The sequence below is a fragment of the Anabrus simplex genome, chromosome 11 (assembly GCF_040414725.1).
Source record: "Anabrus simplex isolate iqAnaSimp1 chromosome 11, ASM4041472v1, whole genome shotgun sequence".
NCBI classification, from domain to species: domain Eukaryota; kingdom Metazoa; phylum Arthropoda; class Insecta; order Orthoptera; family Tettigoniidae; genus Anabrus; species Anabrus simplex.
Genome location: NC_090275.1, coordinates 9,707,256 through 9,729,777, shown reverse-complemented (window position 1 = coordinate 9,729,777; position 22,522 = coordinate 9,707,256). Strand labels below are relative to the sequence as shown.

The 22,522-nt window shown below is 38.4% G+C and overlaps 1 protein-coding gene across 1 annotated transcript in view; it reads left to right on the top strand.

Moving 5' to 3' along the window:
• The window catches only part of LOC136883489 (2-aminoethylphosphonate--pyruvate transaminase), a 62,495-nt gene that overhangs the window by 14,064 nt on the left and 25,909 nt on the right, over positions 1-22,522 (top strand). Inside the window, exons 3-5 of the mRNA XM_067155834.2 lie at positions 2,181-2,281; positions 9,153-9,269; positions 13,460-13,751. Coding sequence (XP_067011935.2) covers positions 2,181-2,281; positions 9,153-9,269; positions 13,460-13,751 — 510 coding nt within the window. The remainder of the gene's footprint in view (positions 1-2,180; positions 2,282-9,152; positions 9,270-13,459; positions 13,752-22,522) is intronic.

Sequence of the window (22,522 nt, the reverse complement as noted above, 5' to 3'; positions counted from 1 at the left end):
TAAGTACTGAGCGCAGATGCTCGTTGTTCAAACAACCAAAGCTCTGCAGTGGCCATATTTAAAAACTGTGCTTACTTAAAAAAAATGCTTTGTATTAGATTTAGGAGGTCAAATGGACTGTATTGCTGTCCAAGGCTTTTGATAGGGTAGATCATGGAAGACTACTGACAAAAGTGAGGGCTAGCGGACTAAACAAAAGAGTGTTTGAATTGGGGGCTACATTTCTAGAAAATATAACTCAGGGAATTAGAGTACATAGCTGAAGCATTACCTGATTCTGTAATGATTAAGAAGAGGGTCCCACAAGGCAGTGTTATTGGACCTTTGTTTTCTTATACATATCAGTGATACGAGTAAAGAACTGGGATCAGCAGTTGATGTTATACTGTTTAGATTAGTAAATACGTTAGAGAATGGGCAGCAGACAATGGCATGATGATAAACCGGGTGCAAAGTCACACCAAGAGGAAAGTCCCCTCAGTTTTAATTACTGTGTTGATGTGGTGAAAGTAACTCACGGCAATCACTGTAAGTACCTAGGTATTAATATAAGGTAAGAGCTTCGTAGGGGTTGTAAATAAAGGTTACAGATCACTTCATATGATTATGAGGGTATTTAGGAGTTATAATAAGAATGTAAAGGAGAGGCCATACAAGTCTATCATAAGACTCCAGTTAGAATATGGTTCCAGTGTATGGGACACTTACCAGGCTTGTTTGATTCAAGAACTGGAAAAGGTCCAAAAAAAAAGCAGCACAATTTGTTCTGTTAAGAAAATGTTGCTAACTTTGGGCTGGGAAAACTTGAGAGTAAGGAAACAAGCTGCTCAACTAAGCTGTATGAAGGAAATTCAATATATAATGCACCTTCTTTTCTAAATGCAGGTTGGTTTTATTTAGAATTCAAATACACCATGTTATTTCCCAATCCTTTTGCTGCAATATCCTATTTTATCATAATGTGAGGGCCTGTATGCCTGCATGGTACCGCTCGACTGGTCGCTGTTGGAGCCAACGTCGTGCTGCATCGATAACTTCCCGATCATCCAGGTCGTGCTCCCCGCGGAGCCATGGGCCAAACGGATGGAAGTCGAAAAGCGGGAGATCCAGGCTGTAGAGTGGATGAGGAAGAACAGTCCACTGACGTTTTATGAGCTCCAGTCGGGTGTGCAGACTTGTGTGAGGTCTTGCGTTGTCGTAGAGAAGGAGAAGTTTGTTTACATTTTTGTGGCTAAGAACATGCTGAAGTCGTTTCTTCATTTTCATTATAGAGTAGTGCAATACACTTCAGAGTTGATTGTTTCACCACGAGGGAGGACATCGAACAGAATAAACCCTTCAGAGTCGTGATGAAACACGCTTTGCCCAACGACTCACCGTGCTTTTGTCCGTAGACATTCTGTAACCGCCTATGAATATCCGTTATGCCCTGGTTTTCCGCCAATAGAAACTCGATAACTGCTCCCTTTTTGGTACACACCTCCGTTACAGATGCCATTTTGAAGGCCAGTTATAGCGCTGCCACCTATGGGATATTAATTAAACTCTACGAGGCACGTAGGAATATTCAAAGATGTCCCAAACAAAATTCCAATTTAAAAAAAAATAGAAATTGGTTGAGAAAAGAAATGTGTTGCACTATATATGTTCTGAGCTGTCAGTGGAGAGATGGCATGCAATGACTTCAGTAGATAAATAAGTTTGAGTGGACTTTTTAAAAGTAAGAAGATGGAGATTAAGGTGGAATTCAAGTGGACATATTGAGGCAAATATTTATTTATAGAAAGAGGAGTTATGGGTTGGAATAAATTGCCAAGAGAGATGTTCAGTAAATTTCAACTTCTTTGAAATCATTTAATAAAAGGCTAGTCAAACACATGATAGGAAATCTGCCACCTGGGTCTCAGCCCTAAATGCAGGTGATTGATTGATTGATTGATTGATTGATTGATTGATTGATTGATTGATTGATTGATTGATTTTCATGTTTGTCCCTATCTCATCTGATTGGTTGGTTGGTTGGTTGGTCGGTCGGTTTTCATGTTTGTCCCCGTCTCCTCTGTCTTTGCATTTATCCTGTTATGTATTCCTTTTCATGTTCTGTCTTTCTATCTGTGACTTGATTTGCACTAGTTTTTCTTTTTTATTACGGTTACTGATGTTGTTCTTGTTATGTCTAGGAGTGTCTCCTGACCAGTTCACCTCGGTTTTGCTGCAAGGTAGCGGGACCTACTGTGTGGAGTCTGTTTTACAGACCACCACCCCACGGATAGATGGAAGAGTAAGACTGGTGCAAGTAGAGCATGGCACATGATGGGGGAATCACGTGGGTAAATGCCGACGAAGTACGTCTCGTCCTAACAAAACGGAGGGTTATGCATGAATTGTTCTGCAGATTACATCATCAGGATGTTTGACAATATGCTCCAATGTGGGCTGTCACAACTTATAGTTGCTGGTGCAAAAAGTTGATCATGACCGAGTCACTGTGTTCTTAGATATCACAGTATACGTAGCACCTATCTGGGAAAGAGGAAACCTAAGGGAGAATTCAGGTAACTGTCTGGATATTCATTATATTTACAACAAGTACAGTAAATATAATTTTGTACAGTCCGGGCCTACAAAAATATGAGTTTATTACAAAGAACAACATACTCATCATCCAAGAAGGAGGTGAAAGCAACATGAGACACAAGTTTGTAAACTAAGTATTGGGAAGGAACAGACAAGTGTCAAATCAAGTCATATATACAGTAGAGAGACAGGAACATGTAATAGGACAAACATAATGGCAGGTCAGTGTCGTAAGACGGAGCAACAGAAAGAGCAGACAAGGACATGTCCACATCTTCAAATAGATAGTCTGTCAAAGAGTGTTGATGTCCGCCCTCCTGACGAGCTCGTTGGGGCTGAGAAGAGAGCCCGTCTCTTAGAAGATATGGAGACTGTCCTTATCTCCTCTTGTCATTGTGTTTGTATTCATATTGCTTTCTCTACATACAGGGTGAACAACAAGTATGGAAAATTGCTTATAACGTTTTCATTTACAAATTAAATAAAAATGTTAACTGTAGAATTTGGTCCTGAAATGCCATCTGAAGTTCAAGAAATTGAAGAAAGGAAGGAATGCTAGGAGATGGCATCTAAACAATTTGAAAGAAAAGAGTGTGAGCTATAGTTTCAAGGACCATGTTGCACTAATTGAAAAGGCTGAAGGAAACACAACAGAGGAAGAATGGACAGTCGTGAAGATTAAGGTCTCTAGGGCTACTGGAGAAAGGTTAGGAAGAAAGGAAAGATCAACTAAGGATCATTGTGTAACTCAAGAGATACTAGACATGATTGATGAACAACAAAATTACAAGAATGCAAGAAATAAAGAGGGCAGAAAGGAATACTGGTGATTAAAGAATAAAGTAAATAGAAAGTGCAGGACAGCTCAAGAAGAATCGCTGAAGAAGTGCAAGGATGTTGAAGGTTGTATGGTCCTAGGAAAGGTAGGTGCTGCATACAGGAAAATCAAGGGATCCTTTTGGAAAAATAAAAACTAGGTGTATAAATATTAAGAGCTCAGATTTTAAAAAAATTAAAAAATTAAAAAAAACACTTCTAGGGAAAGAAAGATGGCAGGAACATATCCAACAGTTGTATCAAAATAAAGACATACACGATATGGTTTTGGAACAAGAAGAGGCTGTTGATGCTGATGAAATGGGAGACCCAGTTTAGAGGTCATAATTTGACAGAGCTTTGAGAGACCTAAATAGGAACAAGGCACCCGAAATTGATGACATTCCTACTGAATTACTGACTGCCTTAGGAGAAACCAGCATAGCAAGGTTATTCCATTTAGTGTGTAAGATGTATGAGACAGGAGAAGTGTCATCCGATTTTCTGCAGAATGTTATACCTATTTCTGAGAAAGCCAGTGCTGACAAGTGTGAAAACCACTGCACCATTAGTTTAATATCTCATGCCTGCAAACTTTTAACGTGTATTATTTACAGAAGAATTGAAAGACAAGTTGAAACTGAGTTGGGAGAAGAGCAGTTTGGCTTCAAAAGAAATGTAGGAACACGTGAAGCAATCCTGACTTTACGTCTGACCTTAGGGGGTCAAATTAAGAAGGACAAGCCCACATACATGGCGTTCATACATCTTGAAAGGCATTTGTTAATGTTGATTGGACGACGCTATTTGAGATTCTGAGGGTGATCGGGATCGGATACCGAGAACAAAGAATTATCTACAATCTATACAAAAATCAATCTGCAGTGATAAGAATTGAGGGTTTTGACAAAGAACAGCAATCCAGAAAGGAGTGAGGCAAGGTTGCAGTTTGTCCCTCCCCTCCTTTTCAGTATTTATATAGAACAGGCAGTAAAGAAAATCAAAGAGGAATTTGGGAAAGCAATCACAATCCAAGGAGAGGAAATCAGAACCCTAAGATTTGCTGATGATATTTTATGTGAGACTGCAGAAAATCTGGAGAAATCGCTGAATGGTATGGACAGTGTCTTGGGTAAGGAGTAAAAGATGAAAATAAAAAAGTCTAAAACAAAAGTAATGGAGTGCAATCGTATGAAGTCAGGTGATGCAGGAAATATTAGATTAGGAAATGAAGTCTTAAAGGAAGTAGATGAATATTGTTACTTGGGTAGTAAAATAACTAACATTGGCAGAAGTAAGGAGGACATAAAATGCAGACTAGCGCAAGCAAAGAAGGCCTTTCTTAAGAAAAGAATTTTGCTCACTTCAAACATTTATATTGGAATTAGAAAGATGTTTTTGAAGACTTTCGTGTGGAGCGTGGCATTGTATGGAAGTGCAACATGGACAATAACTAGCTCAGAAAGAAAGAGAATAGAAGCTTTTGAAATGTGGTGTGACATAAGAATGCTGAAAGTGAGATGGATAGATCGAATCAGAAGTGAAGGGATACTGAATCGATTTGGTGAGAGATCGACTTGACTAAATTTGTCAAATACATATCAGATGTAAGGCTTTTCAGGCGTTTTGGACTAAATTTGATGAGAAGATAAGACATAATGATAGGACACATCTTAAGACACCCAGGACTTGTGCAGTTGGTTTTTGAAGAAAGTGTAGGTGTTAAGAACGGTAGGGGTAGACCAAGGTATGAATATGAGCAGATGTAGGATGTAGCAGTTACGAGAAATGAAAAGGTTAGCACAGGATAGGTTGGCATGGAGAGCTACATCAAACCAGTGTATGGATTTATGACTCAAATAACAACTACTATAGAATTTTATTAGGGATATATCTCTTGATATTTTGCATGCAATTTGGGAAAAATAGCATGTGACAGGAAAGCTGTTTCTTAACCCTAGAACTTGCAATGTTAAATCTTTTACTTGTCTAAATAAATTACAAAATATATGGAAGATATGAAAAAAATCTACAAAGTTTTATATATCAACTATATAAAACTAATACACTGAGGATTGTTGTGTTGACATGAAAATGCATAAATGTTTTGACAAAAAATGTCCAGTCTGTTCAAAAAGTGTAATTCCTAAATTCAAAATAATAATAATAATAATAATAATAATAATAATAAATTTTTAAATCATATGTATACAAACCTGGAACATGTTTCAAACAGACTGAGATATACAGATTGTCGTAATGTGTGTGTAATGCAGTAGCAAAAGTTTCATCACTTTGAGAGATATTTTCTTGAAATTATTAGGGAAAATCTATTAGCATGCAATCATTTCAACGATTGACTTTAGACCACCTTGTTATGATGGGTTGCGTTGTGAGAGGTTTGTCTGAGTTGGCCGTGCGGTTAGGGCCGCACGGCTGTGAGGTTGCATCCGGAAGATAGTGGGTTTGAACCCCACTGTCGGCAACCCTGAAGATGGTTTTCTGTGGTTTCCCATGTTTACACCAGGCAGTTGCTAGGGCTGTACCTTAATTAAGGCCATGGTCTCTTCCTTCCTACTCCTAGCCCTTTCCTGTCCTGTCTTCACCATAACACCTATCTGTGCCGGTGTGACGTAAACCAAAATGTAAAAAATAAAATTTAAAAATGCAAAGTGACAAATCAAATCATACATGGATAGAAACATGAGTAGAATACAATGACAAGACAGTGTGGAAAAAGGGAGGAATGGAACGGGCAGAGAGAAGTGGAAAAACATTATCATGTATGTGTTTGTAGGAATGTCTTTTTTTACTGCACTGGGCAGAACTTCAGGAGCATTAATAACTTTATCACATAAGGTAGGGACCGCTGATCTTACCTTGTAATACTTGTAGAGGAGAGATGCGTTCCTGATAAATGTTAAGAACCCACTAGTGTGCCCCTAGAAGAATATTTCTTTTTACAAACTGATCTTGTTAACCATGCATCATTGTCAATACCTTTTGTGGTCAGTACCACTGCCATTGGCTGAAATATCATACAGTATAATGTCACTCCTAGAAATCAACACAGATAGATTTTGTTCCTGTGTACCATACAATACATTATCCTAAAGAATGCGGGCTAGTGGTTGGACACAAAGTCAAGAGACACTCTGCTAACCACTGATAACGTGTTGGATCAATGGCTTTCCATAATTAGCCAGCATGTGTGTGTGGACCAAAAGGAAAGCTGCATGACATGGTTGCAGGGTTGTGCAGTTGGTGGATGTCGTGTGGGCTCCGTAGAGGCTTGGTGCACGTCTTTCTGCCCGTGGGCAGCCTGGGTGCCTGGGATCGATGAAAATGATTATGAGGTAGGAAGAGGGGGAAACCTGGTGTCAGTACACAGCCTACTGCTGTCAAACACGGAGGGATCAGCTCAAAGCTTAATGTCTCCATCTGACAGACAAATTGCCCCATCAGCAGCGTCATGCCCTAATGACTTATGAACAGTGTGGAAAAGTTCGAGATTGATCCCAAGCTTCTGAATGTCATCTACTAATTAGAAATTGTATACACCACTTGTTCTACCGTGCCGGACAACATTCTGTTGGGGACATTTCTTTTTCAATGAACTAGCTAATGATGATGGGCGGCACGTGAGTCTGCAGGTCCTGCTACTGTTTGCACTTGTCATTTGTTTGAACAGTGATGTTTAACTTCTGGTTTTTTACTTACAGTTTGAAGATGTATGCATGATATGGGACATGTGACTTCATGGAGCATGTAACATGGGTAAATATGGATTCGTTTACAGTTTCTGTGTACTTTGCAGTTTCCTTTGATTAATGTTAAGAGACACTGATAATAATCAACACTATTACCATATAATCCCTGCTCCCTAATTTTAGGAAGGAAAATGTTGAAAAAAAAGTCTTTTTTTTATTTGTAGAGATCTGTTAAATATTTATATTGAAAACTAGAAATACTACAGTACCTTATAATAAATTATCAAATTATGAAACTAGTTTGTTATTAATGACCTCTTCAAAATATTGTTCCCATATTTTTCAAAAATCACAATATCCCTGAAAGTAAAGCAAAGAGGAGTAATGTTTTCACTCATCTTGGCAGCAGAACAGAAACCACCATGAGAACAACAGTTCTAGAAAAACTAACATTTTTGAAACTACAGTATAGACATTTTTGGTGGTAATTTGTTGTTGCCTGTAACCCCTTAGATTCACGTTTCTTGTTTATGTACTTACGTAGGCAAGTCAGTAAGTACTTGCAATTTTGCTCTAATTGTCTTTAGGTTGGTTCTATGGCGTTGTGTACTCACCAGCCGCTAGATAGGGTAGGTTTCACCATTATCAGATCAGTACAGCCTGCACTGTTGCCGTGCCACACTCTGTTTGCTCCAAGGAAGAACAGCGTTCCGTAATCCGTTTCTTGTGGTCTGAGGGTGTACCAGGAGCGGGAGTTCATAGAAAACTTTCAGCACAATACGGGGAGAATGTTTTGCCACAGCAACGTGTTTACCAGTGGATTGAACAGTTTGCATTAGCGTGAAGGATGAGGGAAGATCTGGGTGTCCGTTTGCAGCCGTAACTGATGTCAATATTGAACAAGTGCATGATATGATCCTGAATAACAGACGAGTGACTGTTGATGACGTGGCAAACCATATGCACATTAGCAATGGTTCTGCAAATAAAATCATGCATAACAGGCTTAACTTTCACAAAGTCTGTTTGAGATGGGTTCCAAAACAACTCAATGAAGAGCAGAAGCACAATCGTGTGAGAATCTGTCTGCACCTACTGGACCGTCCAGCTAAAGGGTGAAACGTTTCTGAAATGGATCATAACTGGAGATGAAACATGGGTTCGCCGTTTCAAACCAGAGAGAAAACGTCAGAGCATGGAATGGAAGCATCTGCTGTGGAGAAACATTGTCCCCGCATTGTGCTGAAAGTCTTCTGTGAATTTCCACTTCTGGTACAGCCTCAGACCACAAAAAACGGATTAAGGAACACTGTTCTTCCTTGGTGCAAACAGAGAGTGACACGGCCATCTTTACAGCACAACAGCGCAAGCTGTACCAATCTGATAACGCTAAAAACTACCACAGATGTAAACAACGGTGCCATCTAGTGGCTGGCGAGCACACAACACCATAGAGCAAAGCTAACAACAATTGGAGCAAAATTGCAGTTACTTATTGACTTGCCCTCGTATTATATCACCATATTCTAAATAAATAATCCCTTTCTTTTTTAAATTAAATGTGACCATTTTGGATCATCCCCATGAATAGATACCTCTGAAGAATTGTGCAAAATTTTAAGTAAATTATCTAGTTATGTTATTAATTCATTGACCAAGAAAGTAAATATGACATGACTCAATAACAATCATTATTGCAATGTGGAGGACAGCGTTGTAATCATTATTCTGTCACAAGCATGAATCTCTTCACTGAAATTAAAATATTTATTTTATAAAAGTAACCTCAAAGCATGGTTATGTTTAGAACTACTGGGAATTTTCGCATGATTAAGGAAGGAAGATGTGGTCTATCAAAATAAACATAAAAATCAAAAGGTGAAGATTTTGTTAGCATAAAGCCCCGTAAGCAAAGTTTTAATGTCTTCTGATTTTAACTATAGCTTCCATGAAAGTTACTCTAAGTGTATCTGTGTTCACATACTGTATGTCTTCCTGTACTTGACATATACATAATAATAAATACCTGTTCATTCTCCTGCTGTGCAGGTCCTAATACTGTCCAATGGTTCCTACGGCAATAGAATGAAGAAAATCTGTGAAGTCAGTCAGATTCCACATGATGTCCTTCCTTTCCCCGAGGATTCTGTGATTGATCTTGAAGAAGTGAGTGTTGCTATGTTTGCCTGGGATTTTGACATTCTCAGGTCAGCTCAGAAGACAAGAATTGTCTGTGGGTATTAAATGTTCAGGAGTTTACTGTAAGTTGGCATGCAAGTAGTTAACTTTGAGGTACAGCTCATGACTTCTCATTGTGGAGGAGTATATTCGTACAATGAAAATGTAATTGGGAGTGATATTCATGTGTGAGTTTGTTCCACTGTAACTCAGAAACAGCTGAAGATATTCCAGCAAAATTTGGTTTACATTTAGGTACATTCTTAACTTAAACACCCCCGGGCTTGATTCCTGGCCAGATCAGGGATTTTTACCTGAATCTGAGGTCTGATTTGAGGCCTACTTGGCCTGCATGATTACAATTGAGGGGCTATCTGACGGTGAGATGGCAACCCCGGTCTAGAAAGCCGAGAAAAATGGCCAAGATGATTCGCCGTGCTGACAACATGACACCTAATAATCTGCAGGCCTTCGGTATGAGCAGTGGTCACTCGGTAGGCCATGGTCCTTCGGGACTTTTGCACTGTGGTTTTTTCTTAAAAAATTAAGTACTATAATTATAATTCAAATGAAACACATCCGCACATGAAATATCAGAAATGTAGAACAAATAGGTCCGAGGCTTGTTTAAAATGTTCTTGCAGCGTCACAAAATATTCTAAGACCCATTACTGCATGCACTTAACCTTTATTCACAGTTTAAACCTTTCAAATGCCTTGGGTAAAAACTATTTCCAAAATGTATCCAACAAGCTGCATTTACAGTATTCAAATAATGCAGTAGGATAAATCACTGGCAAACATAACCTCACGCAATGAAAGGAAAAAACACACGGTTTAAAGACGAGGAGAAATTATGCTGGCTCCCCTGTGCGAATGCTTTATTTTTTTGATTAGTGTACTGTTTGCATTTTTTAGATGCCTTGTACTTGCACGGAAAGTGCCCAACACCCTTAACACATCGTGGCTTATCGAACGTTCCTATGATGAGGGGAGGAAGTGCATTGCAGCACTGTACAGTGATTTCGCAGCTGGTACTCGTCTCCTTTAAAGCCACAAGTCCTTTTGGGCTCGGCATTAAAAAGAACAATGCAGCTTCATTGGCATTGATAGTATTATTCGGTGAGTGTGAGCCATTGTTCGCTGATTCTGCTTCTCCGCACGCTGCCTGCTACGTTATATCGTGACGTTCCTTAAAGCACTGAATAAAAAGAAAGAATTATGAATTTACTCAAACTTAGCAAATATAAAGCGCACTGTCTACACACCGAAGTGAGTGAAAGTACGGAAAGCTACCCGAGCACATTCCAGAAGACGTGTTCTATCATGACGCGGATAAATTATGAATTTAAATTACTCTGTAAAATACCATTTTTTTAAAATGTAAAGGCAGTTTTGAATCAAAGACTGAATTTCGGTGATGGGATTGGCATTGTTATTCAGATGACGAATTATCTGTATTTCAAATTAAACAATCTAATTAACATGCAAAACTGTACCTTATGTTTACGGGAATGAGATCTTCTTCGAATTAGGCGAGATTTTGAATTATCGAGGTATTGCTGTATATGTCCCGTTTGTTGATACGAGGTCGAGGATGATGTGAGATGAATTTACGGCCTGTTTTTTTTGGCCGGATTTCCTTCCCAACTCCAACATCAGTTAAGGAGCTGATGAATGGAGTTGAAAATGGGAAACCACAGAAAACCATTTTCAGGGGTTCAAACCCACTCACCTCCTACATGCATAGATTGGCTCCATAGCTATAGCACATTAACATAGGTGACTACTCCACTCGGTTGGTAACCCTTTATTAGTCGTGCATGGAGATTTCGTCTGGATCAATTTTATTTTGTACGGGACAGTATTTATCTCTTCACCGGTGGACCTTCCTCTTCATTCATTTGGAGTTGTCCTGTCTGGTATTCGTCTAGACTATACTTCCCTTGTGCAAGTGAGGTGTTATTCCTGTGATGACCATCAACGCCTGAACGTTTTTCCCGCGCGTGACTAACAAGCTCTATCAGAGTTTAGCTCCGCATCAGATCATCTTTCATTTTTTAATTCTAAATATATCGGATTTACCTGTACAAATCGTGTGTAGGCACCAATTAGATGTAATACAAATGGTTTAAATTAATTCTCTATGAAACAAATCTATTCTTCTTTTTTTTTTTTACCCGGATAAAAACTCAATGTGCGACCCAAATGGGCCATTTCTCCATATCGAATATTAATGTAATGCTACATTAAGCTGAATGCAATTATGAATACTAGACATTTTTATTCTCATTACATGGTAACTGTAACATGTTGTACTTTCTGCAGATAAATTGATACTCGAGAGGAGTGAAGCTAAGAATTTTTTTTTTCCCTTCGCCTTTCTGAATTGAGCCTCTATGGACTGCGTGTTAACAACCAATCTCATTTTCAGTGTCTATGTCTTGTTTGTCTGTGTCTCTTGAACCCATCGATCACCGCTTTCTTCTCCTCCTCTGGTAAAGGGCCTCTCCGTCTTCTGGGTTCTGTCTCCACCATAAAACCCTCAGAGCTTTTCACCATCCTTCTGAAACTAACCCTGTTATTGACTTCATCCTCCGTAATGCCCACCTCTCTCAGATCTTTCTCACACTCTTTGATTTTTGGTTTTAGAAAATTCCAGGTTTTCTTTATGATCCAGTCATTAATCATGTGCGCATAAAACAGCAGTCTTCTGTTTCTAATTGTTGTTGTTATTGGTTCCATCTGCTGTACAATTCTTTATTGGATCTCAGTCGAACCTGCCCGTCAATCCATCGGTTGCCTAAAATTTTCCGTAGTAGCCTGAGTTATCTTTTAAGTAGCTCATTGATTTGTCCTCTTCGATTCATGACGGGATCTCTGAAGCGTATAACCTTCTGGTCTGACAACAGTGCTGTCATGTCTTAAATTGACTCCGAAACTCTGTTTTTTGTCAACTGGAACGCTCGCTCTAATTTCCGGATGCGGATATTGGTCGCATCTTGTTCTAGCTCATCCTCTTGTATTACTTCACCAAGGTACTTAAACTTCTCGACTCTTCCAATCTTAGAACAGTATTTAAATATTTTATTATTAAGGTCCACCTGTACAATGTTTTACATTACATTTACATTCAGGGACTAGTTTCAACCTAACTGTAGGACATCATCAGCCTTAAAGCAAATCAGCACAAATACATCGAAGAAAATAAACAATGTATAGTCAGAAAGGTCTTAAAAACTGTATGCACAACTCATAGAATTGAAGTTAAGACTGGTTACACAAAATAAAATTCTGTTGAAAGTTCAAGCAATTTAAGATTGTAATTTGGATTAAAATATTGTTTGTAACATGTGACTGGCTAGAGGATCACCCTGACACGTACACCACAGTGTCTGACATAAAAAATGAAATATACATACCATGTAAGAAATTAAGGTAAGATTCATGAGATGCCCTGCACTACATTAAAAAGTTGTTTTCGATAGAGATCCTTAAATTGCTGGATGATGCGTAGAAGTTCAATAAAGGCTGGCTCATTACATATGCTGCTTTCTATTCAAAGTTCAACTGCGCCAAAGTCACGTGCTGTCCTCTCAAGATATTCATATATTCAGTATACATGAATGCGATGCATGATGTTAGAAAGTCTCTTCTGTTTTAAGAATCTTGAAAGATGATGATTGTTGTGCATGGAGGTCTAAATACATGATAGTAATTAAAGGTGGTTGGATTTCGCAGTTCAGTGCGCACTGTACATTTGACTTGAATAAATAACAGCTAAGATAGAAAGAGTTATGTTAGGGGGAAGAATATACTTTAAAAACATATATCGTATGGGAATCACCTTGTGTTGCAACAAGTTGAGCGAAGCTGGAAATGAAGCGTGATTGAGGAGTGGAGTGGGTGAGGTTTTAACGAAGCCTTGAGAAGGAGGTGCTGGGAGGAAGAGAGGAGAGAGGAAGGAAGTGAAGCGGAAAGAAGGGGGGGGGGAATAAAGGCGGACTGAGGGATTTGGGAATGCCTAAGTACTGTAAATAGAACGAAAAATCAGACCTTGACTATTTGATTTTGTGTTTCTGAAAATATGGATGAGCAGGTCAAATAGAATATTCAGTTTCTTGGAACTGTCATTAACATTGTAATTTGGATTAAAATATTGTTTGTAACATTGACAGGTGGCAGACTGGCTAGAGGATCACCCTGACACGTACACCACAGTGTCTGTAGTCCACTGCGAGACTAGCTCCGGAGTCATCAATCCCGTGGACAAAGTGGGGCAGCTAGTCCGAGCCTTGCAACCCGGAGCTGCGTTCTTTGTGGATGCCATGAGTAGCTTTGGAGCCGTACCCATCGACCTAGAACTGTGCTCCGTCGATTACCTGGTCAGCTCTGCCAACAAGTGTCTTCAGGGTGTGCCTGGCTTTGCCTTCGTCATCGCTCGCAAGAAACATCTGCTGGGCTGTAAAGGTATTTTTGTTTTTATGATTTCATATATGGGAATGAGGAGATCGGTAGCAAAATAGCATTTCAGTCGCCCAGTGAAAAGGCATGAGCGTGTTTAGATCTCGAGACAAGAAAAAATATACAGTAAAACCTCCTTAAGACTTTTCTGCAGGGGATAAGGAAAAATAACGTTTTGACTCTTTCCTGCGGGTTGTGTAGTAGAGCGTACTCGAGTTTCAAACCGACTTCCTCTGCCATCTGTCTGCTAAATATATAATTTCTTTGAACTAGTGAATTCCCTAAGCTTCCTAGATACAACTGGCATGCACGTAATACTAAAATGGTGTTTTTTGTACGTTTTCTTACATAGAACAGACAGCTGACACATTGCAGCAACATGGCTGTACTTAACCAGTTGATTGAAGAGGATATTTGTTATAAATTAGATTAATATGTTGATGAATGCAGTGCTAATGAGTTTGAAGTTGTAGGTATAATAAAAATGGTGTTTGAAACCTTTGGAACAGAAGATGAACCTGAGAGAAATATGGTAAATTGCACTGGATAGGAAATGCTCATTCATTACCATCTCCTCTTAAAATATAAGGCCTACTTGGACAAAAAGTAATTATCACTTTTAATCCTCCCGTTAATTCTGTTTCCGACTATGGGTCGCTACAGAATTACATAATATTTCAATTAATGTCAATTTAACTTCCAATCCCATTCAGTGCATAATAGTGTATAATTTGTATGTCCAATTTTTGCTATTTGCTATCTAAATATCTTCATCCAACGGATCCTGAAAATGAAATAAATTGGGGAATTCAGGGTGAAGTCCTGCGTTCTCTGCATTACCGAGAAAATAAGAGCCCCATCAGGTCGAGCAATTCAGACTGACTTTAAGAACAAACAATTTAACGTTAACTTGCACCATGTTGGATGCTTCTTGATGCATCATTGCAAACTGGGGGGTTCCTGCGTGTAATTAGGTGATCTCACTGTACCATTTTTCAATAAGTATTGTGTATTTTCCCTTGTTGCAAAGTTTGAAATGGAGTGGTTTTTACAGAATAAATTATTTAGTGAAGGTACTTCACGACTGTACCTGAGAAACAAAATTATTACTCTAGGTATTGCCAGGCAGTGAGTCAAAGATAGTCCGTGGGAATGGGTTAAGTGAGAAAACATTCTACTGAATATACAGTGAAAATGATGTCTACAATTTCTAAAGATGAGAGGAAAGTATTAGACGGTGTGAAAAAAACACGAGGGAACAAATATGAAAACCTTCGTCTCAATTTCTTACTGTTGTACTGTTGAAGCAGCTTCAAATGTAGCTCCTCCAGTGTCACGGTAGAATTGGAGTTTAACAACAGTAAGAAATTGAGACGAAGCTCCCTTCTCAATTAGTGAAGGGCAATCAGCTTCAAAGTTCCGCATTAAATTCAATTTAACACGTTCAGTACCTGCTTCTGAGCGTGGCACTTGAATGCCTGGACCAGCCATTTTCATGCCCGGCCCTCTTGACGTGCATCACTTAATACAATTTACATTTACTCCTAAACTATAAGTGTTAGAAAAATGATACTTTGTGCTTACCTGTAGTAAATATTTAAGGTGTGATATATGGTGTGACAGGTTTCAAAATACGTCTAATTTTATACAGCCTATCTATATTTTCGGCATAACGATTACTGTCACCGAAGTGAAGAAATGAATATGAAGGAAGCGTATTCGGAACATTGTTTTAGAAAATATCGTAGTATGAATAGCAGGGTCTTCGGTCCAGTACATTTTTATATCAGGATTTTGGACTAATCGGTTTCCACGATTGCATGATCGAATTCTTTGTGAAAGGCCGGGGCGCCGCACTTATCACTTGACTCGCGTATAGATTGGTCTGCTCACACATACTGATAAAATTCGTCATTCATGAAAATACTCACGTAACTCAAAATATCCTGCTTATTTTCTATTTGAACATTTATACCTGAAGTCTCTGTAAATGGTGGAACGGGTGGACAATAACTAGAATGATATGTATAAGGCACTTCACTTTTCTCTATAGGCCTATCGGATTCGGGAAACGCAATTTCCTCACCTCTCTCACTTTCACTATCTGAGTCTATTTCATCACCAGAATAATCATTGTGAACAATATCTATTTAATCTTCCGTAAGAAACTTTGTATTATAAGCCATTATACTACACTCGGTAAGGACGACACGCACTGCATTGGAATCTCAAGTACCGAATTGACGCGCGAGGAAGTTATGAGATTTTCCAGCTAAAACTGCTGAGATAAACATGAGCCCACTCAACACGAGGGTTATCTCAACAAGGTCAACCAACTTCCTGCTACAACCAGTAACGCTGACTAAGGTGTAAGAATGCATAGATGACGAATATAAACAGCATTGCTTCGCGCGAAACATTAAACGTCTTACGCCGTCCACGGCCCGCAGCATAGGAGCAAGCTTGAACGTCTTACGCTGTCCACGGTCCGCAATGAGTTAAGATACATTAAGTAAGCTCAAAATAAATAACAGCCAACCTGGAAGGAGTGAAAGAAGTGAATATTCAACAATATTTAGAACAGTGTCAAGTAGTCACACATTTAAAAAAACCTTTTAACTGGAATGCAAACAGATATTTTTTAGTGTAACAGAGTTTGAAACTTTTTACAACTACTATTCAAATGAATAGATCTAGTTTTTTAAGTAGGCTAACTATGTATTCATCCCGTCTCATTTCACCAACCCATTGTTTGAATTTCATTTTAATTCAATTTATATTCAAATAGTTTTTAAGAGGAACAAGGTACCTGAAAATAATGTACTCAAAAACTCAGCAATTCACCTAAGCTAAACAACAGCTGAAGATGTTCTCAAATAAGAACGAAACATGTACTGTTTATAATTAATTAATTTGCTAAAAAGCAAATAAAAAGTATCAAAAAGGTGGAACATTTTCAATTATTGTAAGTCTCTGTGATTAGAATTTGATACAAAAAATGAAGCTGATTACTTGCAAGAAGTGGTATGTTCCAAGCTGTCACCGGAGGGATGGCATGGAATGAGATTAGTAGATAAATAAGTTTGAGTGGCATCTTTAAAAGTAGGAAATATCACATTATGAAGGTAAAGTTGGAAATCAAGAGGACAAATTGGGGCAAATATTCATTTATAGGTAGGGAAGTTAGGGATTGGAATAACTTACCAAGGGAGATGTTCAGTAAATTTTCAATTTCTTTGAAATCCTTTAAGAAAAGGCTAGGAAAACAAGAGATAGGGAATCTGCCACCTGGGCAACTGCCTTAAATACAGATCAGTATTGATTGATTGATTCGGTATTGTGGACCGTATCTTGCATAAGACCAGACTCGAACAAACACGAGCTCAGTTATAGCTAGCAGGCAAGTACGATATTCTGCGAAATTGGAATTTGATTGTCGTCTTTTGGAGCTCCTAGCACGAACAGAAAACAAGTACTCAATGCACAGCGCCGCCGCCAGTTGAGAAGTCTGAGAGGAGATGTGCTGTCATGTGTTCTTTAACTCTGCGCGCCATTGGCCATTTATGTGCAAGCTTATTTTGTCATTCAAATGAACGAGGTAGTTAATTTGTGCTGTCTGCATGGAAACAGCTCTCATGGCACTTCGTTCAATGAACAAAGTCGTTCAAATGAACGAGGCGCGAGCTAGTACGTACATTTTACAGTAGATGGTGCTTGCTTAGGTCTTCGTCCTCTAACATGTTGTATGCTCACGTGAATGACCCATTCAAAATATTTTAATGAACTCATACCAGTTCAAATAAAAGAGTCGTTCAAATGAACTAGTTAGTTCATGAACAACCCAACTCTGTTTGCGGCAGTGGCCATTTTGGGACCAAGACTCTCTACTTGCTATTGTCTGCACGTTATCCATTGCAATGAGATTTAAGTTACAATGGGTTTTTTGTCTTGCTCCAGATTGTAAAAGTCATTCATCCAAAGGGACTAGATTATTTAAATTACCGAAAGATAAGAATAGGAGGGGAAAATGGGTGCAGAATTGCCAATGTCATAAATGGCAGCCAACAAAACATTCACAGCTGTGTGAAGTTAGCATACATTTTGCTACAGAAAAATTATGTAATAATCACTAAGTTTTATTCTATTTGCTTTTGTAAAAAGCTTGTCTATCGAGGTATTTTTTTCTAACCATATCTTGATTATAATCTTTCCGTGCAGCTTCATTTTGAGAAATGTCAATTCGAAGTAAACAGAGCGGATGGAAGGAAGCTGCTGAAATGGAATGCCATCCTTACATCCTTCGACTTTCCTAACCCCAAAAATCTTTTTCGTGTCAAGAGTCCCTGAACGAAAGAGGGCTGCCTTCAACGCTTGGATATAAAATTGTGTTTGTCAATTTATTGGGATGGTAATCTTTCTTTCTTAATCGGTTTACCGTCCAGGATTGGTTTTTCCCTCGGACTCAGCGAGGGATCTCACCTCTACTGCCTCAGGACTGTCTTGGAGCATGAGAAGTTAGGTCAGGGGATACAACAGGGAGGAGGATTAAGTACCTTGCCCAGGCCGCCTCACCTGCTATGCTCAACAGGGTCCTTGTGGGGGATGGGAAGATTGGAAGGGATAGACAAGGAAGAGGGAAGGAAGCGGCCATGGCCTTAAGTTAGGTACCATCCCAGCATTTGCCTGGAGGAGAAATGGGAAACCAGGGAAAACCACTTCCAGGATGGTGGAGGTGGGAATCGAACCCCACTCTACTCAGTTGACCTCCCAAAGCTGAGTGGACCCTGTTCCAGCCCTTGTACCACTTTTCAAATTCCGTGGGAGGGCCGGGAATCGAACCCAAGCCTCCTTGGGTGGTAGCTAATCACACTAACCACTACACCACAGAGGCGGACTACTGTAACCATTTTAATAATTTTGTAAATTCATGTAAATCAATGACCTCTCAGATTCTTGAACACTTAGACACTGTTTTCTTGATAATAGTAATGTATAATTTGCATAACTTATTAAATTATTATTATTATTAGTAGTAGTAGTAGTAGTAGTATATGGTGAAAGGATACATTGTATCAGATTTGCAGATGACATTGTATTAATTGCAGACTCAGAAAAAGAAAGGAATAGAATGCTGAAAGTCCCCTCAGGCACTCTTAAACTATGGAAATTAAAAGTAAACAAACGGAAAACGAAAGTAATGGTAGTACGGAAAAATATAGAGGAAATTAAAACCAATATAAAAATTGATGACGTCAGAATTGATCAGGTGAAACAATTGTTATCTTGGTAGTATGATGACAGAGGATAATAGATGTTTCCTGGAAGTAAAGAAAAGAATAGCATTGGCAAAACAGGCATTTATGAGCAAGAAAAACATTTTAACCAGCACACACATGAATATAGATGTCAGAAAATCCTTTGCAAAATCATATGTATGGAGTACACTTCAGTATGGAAGTGAGAGTTGGACTCTGGGTAAATTAGAAAGGAATTGACTTGAAGCTGCTGAAATGTGGATATGGCGGAAAATGACGAGAACGAGCTGGACGGAAAGAAAAACCAACCTGGAAGTCTTAAGGGAAGTTAAAGAAGAGAGAAGATTCTTAAAGGGAATAGAAAACAGGAAAATAAAATTTATTGGACATGTCATCAGACACAATACTTTCATCACTAACATACTTGAAGGGAAAGTGATGGGAAAGAAAGGGAGAGGAAGATCTAGGATGAAGTATTTGGACGACACCAAGAAGAGGTTAGGTTGTGTCAGTTACATGGAACTGACACAAACAGCCATAGCCTTTAGAATATTGATTGAGTAGTAGTAGTAGTAGTAGTAGTAGTATGATATAAAGTGTATATCACTTGATTGTAATAATAAACTCCTCATCCCAAGGTGGCGCAGCTCCTTTTTCAAGCAGACCCCCAATGGAGGTGAGCTGTATGTAACACTTCAACCACATACCAGCCCTCCTGCCATTCCTAAATTTTGCAAATACCGGGAATTGAACCCGGGCCCTGAGAATGGCATCTAATAACACTAACCGTCACACTACGAAATTGGACACACTGTTGCAATATATCGCAATTTTCTAATATATGCTTAGTTTTTTTATAAACTAGGAATGTAGCCTAAATTGCTGGCTGTAATATTTATCGTAATGTTGTTTTAGGCCACCAGACGGGCTATCAACTGAGGTAATTTCCTATCAGCAGTTAATGTTCAGATTCCATACACTTTTATTTCGGTTCCACCTGCGTACCTAACTTATATGTTATTGTTTAATTTTAATCGTACCAAGCTCGATAGCTGCGGTCGCTTAAGTGCGGCCAGTATCCATTATTCGGGAGATAGTAGGTTCGAACCCCACTGTCGGCAGCCCTGAAAATGGTTTTCCGTGGTTTCCCATTTTCACACCAGGCAAATGCTGGGGCTGTACCTTAAGGCCACGGCCGCTTCCTTCCCACTCCTAGCCCTTTCCTGTCACATAATCGCCTTAAGACCTATCTGTGTCCATGCGACGTAAAGCAACTAGCAGAAAAATCTAACTAGCAAAAATTTTAACCGTCCACACTTTTTTGATTATCGTATTACTTTGTTCATGCTCAGGTACCCCTAAATTAGGTGTCATCATCATTTGTCGTTGTGCTCTTTACTGAGCATCGTGACCTCATAACTCCGTCATTTCCGTGTTGCAACCTTGACAAGATGTCTCCATCTTCATAAAAGGCCACCTAATCAATACATTTATTTTCTTGTAAACTATTACAATCTAGGACCGGTTTCGACCCTTCATAGGTCATCCTCAGCTATATCAGAATCACATTTGCATTTCTATCTTATACCTCTGAAAGACCTTCATGATGTATTGTTTCATAATTTTTCAGTGAAAACTTATCTAAAAACTTACAAATTTCTAAGCGTTGTGTTAAATTTAAAAATTAAAATTACAAAACTTTGTCTATTATATACATGCCCTTGGGCTGACAGAATGCATCCTTGGGTTGATTAAGCACATATCTTAAGTATTGCTTATTCTGTTGAATCGAAACCCTTTTATACTTATGTACAATCGTGAATAGACTATCAGTAAAATTTGATAAATAAAGCTTGCGTGATAATTATAATAAAATATCATGTTACATCTTTATACCTTATTGCTGGAGTGATATTATTTTAGGCAAAATATAAATGCGTGTTGACCTCTATAAAATATTTTTACATAAACACACTAATGTACTTTAAAGTCTAATCATTGTACTTTAAAGTCTAAAATACTTATTGCTTGGATCTTGCGTTGTTATGTGGTAAAATATTATAACAATTTGTCTTGTATAACATCAGATATTGATAATGTTTGAATATGCCGTGTATGGTTGGCTTTTAAACCTAATGATTAAATGTCAGTTCCTTCTTGCATAAAATTACAAGTTTCATATTATGTTGATTATGCATTGTATAAAACATAAATGTCTATTAAATTGAATGCTTATCATTTACTACAGAAGTTTTAAAAAACACTTGAATGTCTAGTAATATAGTCAGTGTGTTTAGTGACACTGAAACGTGTTGGCCTTGATTCTTGCGTTATATTTCCATAATTTGCCTTTTCTTATATATGTCGAATGTTGAACTTTATAGGTTCCATTTGTATAACTGTGAAATGGATCAATATAAGCTTGATACGTGTTAAATTATGGAATATATGTATGATTCAGTTCTGGCCTAACTTCTGGAGTTTTCTCCCATCAAATGCCGTAAGACTGTGGTGGTTCCTTTCCCTTTTTTTTTTTTTTTAAGGCTGGTAAAGTCTGTAAGCCAAAATGAATGAAGTGAGTTAGATTTCAATAGAAGTGTAATATTGTGTGAATTTGTAAAGCCTGAATTAATTTACTTACTGCTGGATGTTTGAAATGCAAGTTTCTTGGCCGTTTGACGAGTGATGTACCTCGTACTGATGGTTCTAGTGTTGTCTGTTGTGAGAGGGGCGGAGGGATAAGCAGGGGAGGTTGTTACGTGTGTATGGGCGGAGTCACTGAGGTTCGCTGTCTGCGCCGTAGCTTGTGTATGACGTCGTCTGTTGACTATTTTGACGTAGTCGTTTTTTAAGATAGGAACGATTTTATTGAACAAAATATTAGTTTTTTCGGATAACTCATTTATGTTATAATTAGGATTTGCATACTGATCTAGTGTTATATATAATTCTTCACTTATATTAAGCAAAGGACCTTTAGGTTCTACATTTAATATTTTTAAATCGTTATTTATGTCCGTAAAATTGTGCTTATATTCATGCATATGTTGCATATGTGTTTCATAACACTAGATCAGTATGCAAATCCTAATTATAACATAAATGAGTTATCCGAAAAAAACTAATATTTTGTTCAATAAAATCGTTCCTATCTTAAAAAACGACTACGTCAAAATAGTCAACAGACGTAACAACCTCCCCTGCTTATCCCTCCGCCCCTCTCACAACAGACAACACTAGAACCATCAGTACGAGGTACATCACTCGTCAAACGGCCAAGAAACTTGCATTTCAAACATCCAGCAGTAAGTAAATTAATTCAGGCTTTACAAATTCACACAATATTACACTTCTATTGAAATCTAACTCACTTCATTCATTTTGGCTTACAGACTTTACCAGCCTTAAAAAAAAAAAAAAAAGGGAAAGGAACCACCACAGTCTTACGGCATTTGATGGGAGAAAACCCCAGAAGTTAGGCCAGAACTGAATCATACATATATTCCATAATTTAACACGTAT